This window comes from Balaenoptera musculus, chromosome 11, assembly GCF_009873245.2.
Source record: "Balaenoptera musculus isolate JJ_BM4_2016_0621 chromosome 11, mBalMus1.pri.v3, whole genome shotgun sequence".
Taxonomy (NCBI): domain Eukaryota; kingdom Metazoa; phylum Chordata; class Mammalia; order Artiodactyla; family Balaenopteridae; genus Balaenoptera; species Balaenoptera musculus.
The window spans coordinates 72,290,226-72,300,041 of NC_045795.1; the positions used below are offsets into that span (position 1 = coordinate 72,290,226).

Consider the following 9,816-nt stretch of genomic DNA (forward strand, 5'->3'; position numbering starts at 1 on the left):
GCATTATGCTAAGTGAAATAAGTCAGACAAAGACAAATACTGTATGATTTCGATTATATGTGGAATCTAAAAAAAAATTCATTCATAGATACAGAGAACAGATTGGTGTGGGGGGAGGGTTGGATGGAGGAAATGGATGAAGGTGATCAAAAAGGTAAAAACTTCCAGTTATAAGATAAACAAGTTCTGGGGATATAGTGTACAACACGGTGACTACAGTATATGTTAAAGTTGCAAACAATAGATCTTAGAAGTTCTCATCACAAGAAAAAAAATTGTATCTATTGAGGTAATGGATGTTAATTAAACTTACTGTGGTAATCATTTGGCAATATATACCTATATCAAATCATTATGCTGTACACCTTGGACTAATACAATGTTATATATCAATTATATTTCAGTAAAACTGGAAAAAATAATTTAAAAAGAAACAAACAAATAGAAGAGATTGATTCCCTTAAACAGAAAGCAAATAGAATTAAATTTTGGGGACTTCCCTGGTGGCGCAGTGGTTAAGAATCCCCCTGCCAATGCAGGGGACACGGGTTCAATCCCTGGTCTGGGAAGATCCCACATGCTTCGGAGCAACTAAGCCTGTGTGCCACAACTACTGAGCCCACATGCCACAACTACTGAAGCCCGCATGCCCTAGAGCCCATGCTCCGTGATGAGAAGCCGCTGCAATGAGAAGCCCGCTCACCGCAACGAAGAGTAGCCCCTGCTCACCGCAACTAGAGAAAGCCCATGTGCAATGAAGACCCAATGCAGCCAAAAAAAAAAAAAAAAAAAGAATTTATTAAATTTTGAATATATGAGAAAATAGATTACCCTGAAGTGACATCACCAAAACTACTCAAAATTTCTGAGTGCTATCCCTCAAAATTACAGTTTCATGTTGACCTTAAGTTAAAAAAGATAAAAGTATATTAATGATCTATGCCAATGTTATTAACTAAGTGAGGGTAATTACGAGAAACTTGTCTTCACACACTAATTCCTGCAGATATATGTATAAGTAATAAAAATAACTCCAACAACCGTAACTTTTGATTAGTGAAAGTTAGCTTGTGTTTCTTGGTATGAATTGAGAATGGATGAATAAAATGATTTCTATTAGACGCTTCTCCTTTTGGCATGAGGAAAAGCATAGTATTGGTTCAGTCTTGTAATCTCAAATTTTAATTATATAATTATAATGTATATAATTTATATACATAATTGTGCTACAGTTTAGCCTCATAAAATAAACACACCATTTATTATTTTTAAGTCTGTTGAGTTCAGATTAAACTTTCTTTGGGAAGTTGTGACACTTTCAGAACACTTGCAGATACTTTCTCCTGAAAGAACTGACTAAAGATAATGTAAGATAATGAAAAGAGGAAGGTACTGAACCATGGGTATACTACATTCCTATTTGTGCAAAAAAGTGGGGGGAAGGGTATAAATTCGTAAATGTTTGTGCATGCATAGGAGTCAGAGGCGGGAAGATTACCTTTTTTTCACTACGAATATGTTTTTACTCTTCGAAAAAATTAAAATATCAAAAAAAAAAAAACCTAAAAGAAAGTATGACACTTCAAGGTATGTGTCTCAAACTCGGATTAAGACTGCTACAGTGCTACAGAGTTAAATTAGATCAGCTTGCTTGAAGGAAAGTCATTTTCTAATAGGACTTTTTTTTTTTTTTTTTTTTTAGCCTCCCGGAGCGGGTTGCAGGATCTTAGTTCCCAGACCAGGGACTGAACTCTGGGCCTCAGCAGTGAAAGCCTCGAGGTGTAACCACTGGACCGCCAGGGAATTCCCACATTTTCTAATAGGGCTTTTATCTTTCAGCTTATTTAAGATTGAGTTCTGCAAAGATGCATGAAGAAAAATGCCATTTCAAAATTTATATTTGCTAATGTGGGTACTATGATACTATGAACTGGAGTACTGAGACTTATTTTCTTAAGTCAACTGATACAATGTAATGACTTTTACCCTACACTGTAGCCCCAGATTACATACATACCACCAGGCATCCAGTTACCTTGTCAAATGCTTGCTGCGTGGGGAGAGGGGAGGACAGGAATATACATTTCAAATGACTGCAAAATTCATCCTTCTTTTAGAAAAGGCTTATTTTCATCACTGTAAGCCAGGGGAAAGGGTATGGCTTATTATTAGATACCCAATAAATAAACATTCTAGTTGTAGGAGACGGGAAAGTACATACAAACATCACTTATCGAGAGAAGCGAATTCTCAATTTGTTCTTTGAATCTTCAAGAGTTTTTTTTTTTCCTTCAGTTAATCACAGAGTATTAATTATATTCAACACAAACTCTGTTTCTTGAAATACTTTCTTCATTTGGCTTTCAAAGAAGCTACATTTCTCATATCCTCTTACTTACTGGCTATTCTCAGTCTCCTGTCATTCATTCAGCAATGTCTGTTTGGTCTTGAGCAGGTAACTTAATCTCTCTGGTCCTCACATCCGTAAAAGACGTTTTTAGCACAGTCACGGCTCACTAACTGGGAGCTACTATATATATCGTTCGTAGTTACTACCACAAAAGCTCTGCTCCGCGCGCCGGCGCTGGCTAGGCCTGAGGTGAACCCACCACACCTCGGAAGAGGGTGAGCAGCCTCGGGAATGCTGTGGAGAAGTGAGCAACACTTTCCACACCCGAAGCCAGGCAGGCAATCCGGCTGGAGTTCCCTACGCCCTCGCGCGAGGAAGCCCCAGAAGGCACGGAGTTAACAACCAGGAACTGCGCCAGCCTCCTCCGGGGAAGCGAAACCCGTGACACCACCCCAGCCAGTTCCGTCTTGGGCGCGCCTTCGCTTCCGCCCGCTAACTGCACTTTCGATAAAACCATGGAGTCTAATATTTCCCTCTGGAACTTCTATATTTTCTTCATTTTTCCAGGCTTATTACTCTGGTTATAGATAAAAATTAAGCTGGGATGGATTAGAGACAGGAGTGGCTATGGAAAAAAGGAGCTGGTGAGCGGGCCTGGCGAAAGTGCGTGGCGGGAGCACAGTGCGCCCTCTCTTCGCCGGCCGGAAGTTGAGGGACTGAATGGGTTCCGGAACCGGCGGCTGCGGCTCTTCTGTTTCTACCTGACGCTTAGCGGTCGCCCAACCTCAGATCTCGTCAGCCTCTGGGCCACCAGGTTCATGTGGAGGCTCCCAGGCGCCCGCGCCGCGCTTCGTGGGGTCCGCACGGCGGTGGAGCGGCACAGTCGGGCCGAGGCGGCGACTGAGACCGCGGCAGGCGCGATGGAGCGCGCTGTGGTGCGCTGTGTGCCCTCGGAGCCTAAGCTAAGTCTGTCGTTCGCGCTGGCCGACGGCAGCCACAAGAACATGCAGCGCGACCAGAGCGAGCCGCTGGGGCGGGCCCTCAGCCGGATCGCTACCAATGCCCTCAAAGGCCACGCGAAGGCGGCCGCCGCCAAGAAGAGCAGGAAGAACCGGCCAAACGCAAGCGGCGGCGTGTCCTGTGCGGGGCCTGGGCCCGAGCCGGCTGCAGCCTGCGAACCCGTGGTGAAGCTGTACTACCGGGAGGAGGCAGTGGCTGAAGACGTGCTCAATGTGGACGCCTGGCAGGACGGTGCGGTGCTGCAGATCGGCGATGTCAAGTACAAGGTGGAGCGCAACCCTCCCGCCTTCACCGAGCTGCAGTTGCCGCGCTACATCATGGCCGGCTTCCCGGTGTGCCCCAAGCTCGGCGTCGAATTTGGGGATCCCGCCGGCTCTCTCTTCCGCTGGTACAAGGAAACCAAACCCGGAGCGGCGGAACCTGAGGGCGGAGGCCCCTCATCGTTGTCTCCCTCTTCGCCCTCTCCTGGTTGGACTGAGACGGATGTGGACGAGCGCGTCTACACCCCGTCCAATGCCGACATCGGGCTACGGCTCAAACTTCATTGTACCCCAGGCAATGGGCAGCGCTTCGGGCCAAGCCGGGAGTTGGAAAGTGTGTGTCCAGTGGAGGCCGGGCCCGGCACCTGCACCTTTGACCACCGGCATCTGTACACCAAGAAGGTGACGGACGACGCTCTCATCCGCACTGTCTCCTACAACATCCTGGCCGACACATACGCCCAGACTGAGTTTTCGCGGACGGTCCTGTACCCGTACTGTGCCCCTTACGCCCTGGAACTGGACTACCGCCAGAACCTTATCCAAAAGGAACTCACGGGCTACAACGCCGACCTCATCTGTTTGCAGGAAGTTGACCGCAACGTGTTTACAGACAGCTTGGTGCCGGCCCTGGAGGCCTTTGGGCTGGAGGGCGTGTTTCGAATCAAGCAGCACGAAGGCCTGGCCACTTTCTACCGGAAGTCCAAGTTCAGCCTCCTTAGCCAGCATGACATTCCTTTCCATGAAGCCCTGCAGTCTGACCCACTTCACAAAGAACTGCTGGAGAAACTGGCTTTGTACCCATCAGCGCAGGAGAGGGTGCTCCAGAGGTCTTCTGTACTTCAGGTAGAGTCTGCCAGTCTCTACATACTCGTTCTGGAAGGGGCGCCGGGGCCGGGGGTGCTTATAGAGATGAAACAGTCCAGATTTTACTGAAAGGTGTTTGCTCTTGTATTTTCAGCATGTAATTTAACCTTTCTTCCTTCCTTCATCATTGAGCAGATACTTATTGAGTACCTGTAATGCGCCAGGCACACTACAGCTTGCCTTGAACAAGACAAACAGGAACTTTTCATAGTGCTTATGATTTAGTGTTTAGCTAAATACAATAATTTAATAGGTAATATTTTCTTACTACTTGCCAAACACTGTTTTGACACATTTTAAAGAATTAAAATTTTAAGTCTCTGGCATGTTGTACAAAGTGCTCCGTAAATATTAGCTGTTATTTTAATTTTGGCTTATAGTAATCCTACTGTTCCCATTTTATAGATGTTATTCTAAAACTCTGTTGTCCAGAGTTTTTAGGTAGTTGGTTTTGTTCATAGTAAGAAGAGTAGCTACCATTTTTTGAGCACCTGTGTCTCATGCATCTCTGAGTAAGCTCATTTAATTGAATCCACACAATTAAATGTCCTCCTTGAGGTGGATGATATTGTCTCTTTTCTACTCATGATGAAGCTGGTTTAGGAAAAAGAAGTGTCCCTCTCCAGGTCACACTGCTGTAAATGGTAGAGTGGGTATTCAAAGCTAGTTCTGCCTGACTCCAAAGCCCACGCTTACCCACATAAAAACACGGTCTCCAACCTTAGTGTTGTCATCTAAAATGTATTCATGCTATCTCTGTATATTGGACTGTTACTAAAATGTTATGCTGAATCCCATTCATTTATATTACAAAACTTAAAACAAAATTAAATTTCATAATTTCAATCATACTTCATCAGCAGGGAGGCATATGGAATAAAATGTCAGTTCATCATATAGTTTTAGATTTTAAAAAAATTCAGATTGGGAAATAGCAACTGAACTTGGCATTTTCTGTTTATTTTAGGTTTCTGTTCTTCAGTCTACAAAGGACTCTTCTAAAAAGATATGTGTTGCTAATACCCATCTCTACTGGCACCCCAAAGGTAGGTTTTATTGGTTTTCACAAGTGGCTTGAACGTGGTAACGTAACGTCGGTAAAAGCTGTTTTACACAAATACGTCTTTTTTTTTTTTGAGTTTTATTGAGATATAGTCGACACACAGCGCTATACAATTTAAGGTGTATGGCATAATGACTTACACATATTGCAAAATGATTATCACAATAAGTTTATTTAAAATCTATTACCTCATATAAATACCCCCAAAAAGGTTTTTTTCCTTGTGATGAGAACTTCTGGGGTTTACTCTCGTAGCACCTTTCAAATATACCACCCAGCAGTGTTAACTGTAGTCACTGTGTTGTATATTACATCCCCAATACCATTAATCTTATAACTGGAAGTTTTACCTTTTGACCACCTTCATCCAGTGCCTCCCCACACATACAAATACATATCTTGAATGTCACCCAGATACTGTGGTTTGTGAGTTTTTTCTTTCTTTTTTTTAACTTAAAGGCAACTTTAGAAAGTACTTAACACGTTTTTTATATTCATAGGTGGGTACATTCGTCTCATTCAAATGGCAATAGCCTTGGCTCACATTAGACACGTCTCTTGTGATCTGTATCCCAGCATACCAGTTATATTTTGTGGGGACTTTAATAGTACCCCATCAACAGGAATGTATCACTTTGTCATCAGTGGCAATATTCCAGAGGATCATGAAGACTGGACTTCCAATGGGGAAGAGGAACGATGCAACATGTCTCTTACCCATTTCTTCAAACTGAAAAGTGCTTGTGGTGAACCTGCTTACACAAATTACGTTGGTGGCTTTCATGGATGTCTGGATTACATTTTCATTGACTTAAATGCTTTAGAGGTTGAACAGGTGATTCCATTACCTACTCATGAAGAAGTTACCACCCACCAGGCCTTACCTAGTGTTTCCCATCCCTCTGATCACTTAGCACTTGTATGTGATTTAAAATGGAAATAGATTTGTGTCTGATGGAATTTAAATCTGCTTTAGTAGGAAATTTAATATGAATCAAAGCTATGTGTAACCTTCAAAGAGGAAAACTAGGCACTAAGGTAAAATATTACCATACTAGTTATGTTCTAGTGTCTTCATTACATGACTATCATAATGGTTGCATAATATAGTTTCTCTACCCTTTTTTTTCTACACTTGGAGGAAAAACAAATATATTTATGACCAGCAGGAAGAACATTGGGTACATTTTATAAGTACTTTTTTTTTTACTAGTAATTAAGAATTTTGTAAAAAAAAAATAACCATTTGAATGATCCTGTAATTTTTCTATCATAACACACATTTCAAATTAAATCATTTATATATAATTAGGGGGAAAGCACATACAAGTTGAAGTGAGAGGCTTAACTTCTGACACATGGAAGGAATAACATTAGGGTCTACCTCTACCTCAATTTGGTTAGCAATTTAATACAACTTCAGAGCTTTAACAAAAAATTAAAATATACCATTACCAATTCCTATTGCTTCTCATCTTTCATTTTTCAGTTATCGTAAGGTATCTTCATTCTCTTATTTTTAGGATTTTTAGTGTATGGTACAAATGGACATATTTATATTCCCATTCTTACTGCAGCTCATTCTAACTTTCAGTATGCAAGCACAATTTAGTATTTAAAGTGAACAATAACATCGTCAACTTGATCCTGTTGTCTTTAACACCCTTGCCCATGGAAAATGTTCATAAATCAACAGGGTATTTGACATATGATATTAGAGACTATAACACAATACATTAGATATGAGAAACTGCCTATTGATACGGGCTTGCAGTTGTGGATGAACCATGGAGCATTTCTGTGCTACAAGTATTTTCAAAATTGTTGGTTTTTCTAAATAGGAGAAAGGGAGAGTAGTAGTGGGGCTTTTGAGCATCTCTCGAATAAACTTCTTGTAGACTTGAGCATTATAGTTTGAGTTACAGGACACTGTATATGTAATTACATACTGTAAAAAAAATTTTAAATATGAAGCCAAACTCTTGAAAATTACAAAGTATAGTTTTACTGATTAGAGTCTAGCCTAGAGTAGTAACTGAGCTTTTCTAACTCAATTATCACCATACCTTATTTGTAATGCTTTAGCTGTTGCGCTCTTGTTCAAAAGAACCAAAATGTTCTCGTTTTTCTGCATTTAACTTGTAAGCTTAGTTAGATAGCTAGAGCTCACTTCAAGAGCTCTGATTTTCCAGTCATGAAGGCCTTTGTTCCACGTTTAGTCTCTAACCCGATACCGTAAGAACTTCCATCTTTTGACAGAGTAGCCTGTATTTTCATATTCTGCTATCCAATGTATTGTTAACTCTTAGTAATTTTGAGAATGAGAGCGTTTTACTTGCACTTCAGATTGAACCTTGAAGTGCTTAAAAGTACGTGCCGGAAAAATTAAGGTGGCAGTTTCTTGGGATCTTGTTTAGAAAAAGCTGTAAGTGAAAAATTGATGCTACCAAATTGTGCCTTCCTAAAAACCATCTTGAGAGCATTTTTTAACATCAGTTTACAAATACAGAAATAATATATTGAAGCCAGAATCTGATTCTTTTGCAATTTTTTTTTCCGTTTTAATATTTGGTTTTGGTTTGCTTTCAAACAAACATGTTGACAGGACTTACTACAGTACGTTGAGAGAAAAAGTTTAAGCAAAAAGTTGAGAAACATAAAAGAAAAAAGTGTAACATGACATCCTCATGCCCATGAGAAAAACATACAGGTCCTGTATTAACGCCACGGCTAGCTAGATGGAACTCTGGTCAGAAAAATTCTAAACACTTATCAAACATTCCACATCCTGATACTTTAAATTTGATATTTGCTGACTAAACAATGATCAGATTGTACACAGGCATTTCAGAATATTAGAATATAGAATATTATTTTGAAGTGCATATACTTTGGTCAAATCTCTAGCATATAGATATGTTCGTATGATTAGTCCAAATGTAGGGAACACTAAGAAAACTGTATAAATAGCATACCAAAATGTCCCTGTATATGAGCTAGAATAAAGTGTTATTCAGAAATGTTTGTGTTTAAAGCCATCTCTGTGATTGAATTTTTCTATTACATTTAGATTTTTTTAGTACATTTAATTATAAAATACGGAAAGTAGCAACTCTGGTGAACCACATTTTACGATGTTACAAGTTCTTGCTATAGGAATTAACATTCTGAAAATTTTGTGTTATCAATTACAAACTACTGAGACTATTACAGAACACATTATCCTGTTAAATGAATTCTTATACAGTTGCCACTACAGACATACACACTGGTAGTTCATTAGTGAACAAATCATTTCAGGCTATGTGATGTTCTTTAAAATTCTAGAAACTAAAATCAGTTGTTTCAAATTTTCAAGAATTTTACTGGTTGGTGACGTTTTTGAGTCATCAAAATGTGGTGGTTTCAGCCCAAAGGTATATCTCTGAGCAACATAATAACATAAGGGGGAGAAGTCCAAAAAACACTACTGTGGGAAAATCTCCCTGGTGGAAATTGACACCTTTAGAGCTCATATTCTCCAGCTATGAAATACAGGCAGAAATTCCCTACAAACGAGTCTGAGACAAAACCAAAACCCATATATAATGAAAAATAAGTTTGCACTACTAGTTTATCGTTAAGACCCACATGGCAACTCAGGAGGGAAAATCTTTCCTAATAGCCAACCAGTTTTCCAAACATAATTCAAAAACATTTAAATGTGGGAATTCCCTGGCAGTCCAGTGGTTAGGACTCCACGCTTCCACTGCAGGGGGCAGGTTCAATTCCTGGTCAGGGAACTAAGATCTTGCATGCCACGCAGTGCGGCCAAAAAAAAGAGAAAAAAAAAGCAGAAATCAATGACATTAAACAACAAGAAATCAATAGAGAAAATCAACTAAACCAAAAGCTGGTTCTTTGAAAAGATGAATAAAATTGATAAGCCTCTAGCCAGACTGAGGATACAGATTACCATTATCAGAAATGAAAGTAAGGACATCACTACACATCCCATGGACTTTAAAAGACAGTTTTGGGGGCTTCCCTGGTGGCGCAGTGGTTGAGAATCTGCCTGCCAATGCAGGGGACACGGGTTCAAACCCTGGTCTGGGAAGATCCCACATGCCGCGGAGCGACTAGGCCCAAGAGCCACAACTACTGAGCCTGCGCGTCTGGAGCCTGTGCTCCGCAACGGGAGAGGCCGCGACAGGGAGAGGCCCGCGCACCGCGATGAAGAGTGGCCCCTGCTCGCCGCAACTGGAGAAAGCCCTCGC

At 41.0% G+C, this 9,816-nt stretch overlaps 2 protein-coding genes across 2 annotated transcripts in view; one reads left to right on the forward strand and one right to left on the reverse strand.

The window, feature by feature from the left end:
- Nucleotides 1-2,746, reverse strand: part of DNAH12 (dynein axonemal heavy chain 12) — a 235,027-nt gene extending 232,281 nt beyond the window's left edge. Inside the window, exon 1 of the mRNA XM_036869723.1 lies at nucleotides 2,400-2,746. The gene's annotated coding sequence lies outside the window, so the exon portion shown is untranslated. The remainder of the gene's footprint in view (nucleotides 1-2,399) is intronic.
- A 310-nt stretch (nucleotides 2,747-3,056) lies between these two features.
- On the forward strand, nucleotides 3,057-6,871 carry PDE12 (phosphodiesterase 12). The gene is made up of 3 exons (XM_036869727.1): nucleotides 3,057-4,476; nucleotides 5,465-5,543; nucleotides 6,061-6,871. Exons 1-3 carry the CDS (start codon nucleotides 3,169-3,171, stop codon nucleotides 6,501-6,503), a joined length of 1,830 nt encoding a protein of 609 aa, XP_036725622.1. The 5' UTR covers nucleotides 3,057-3,168; the 3' UTR covers nucleotides 6,504-6,871.
- Nucleotides 6,872-9,816: the final 2,945 nt, after the last annotated feature.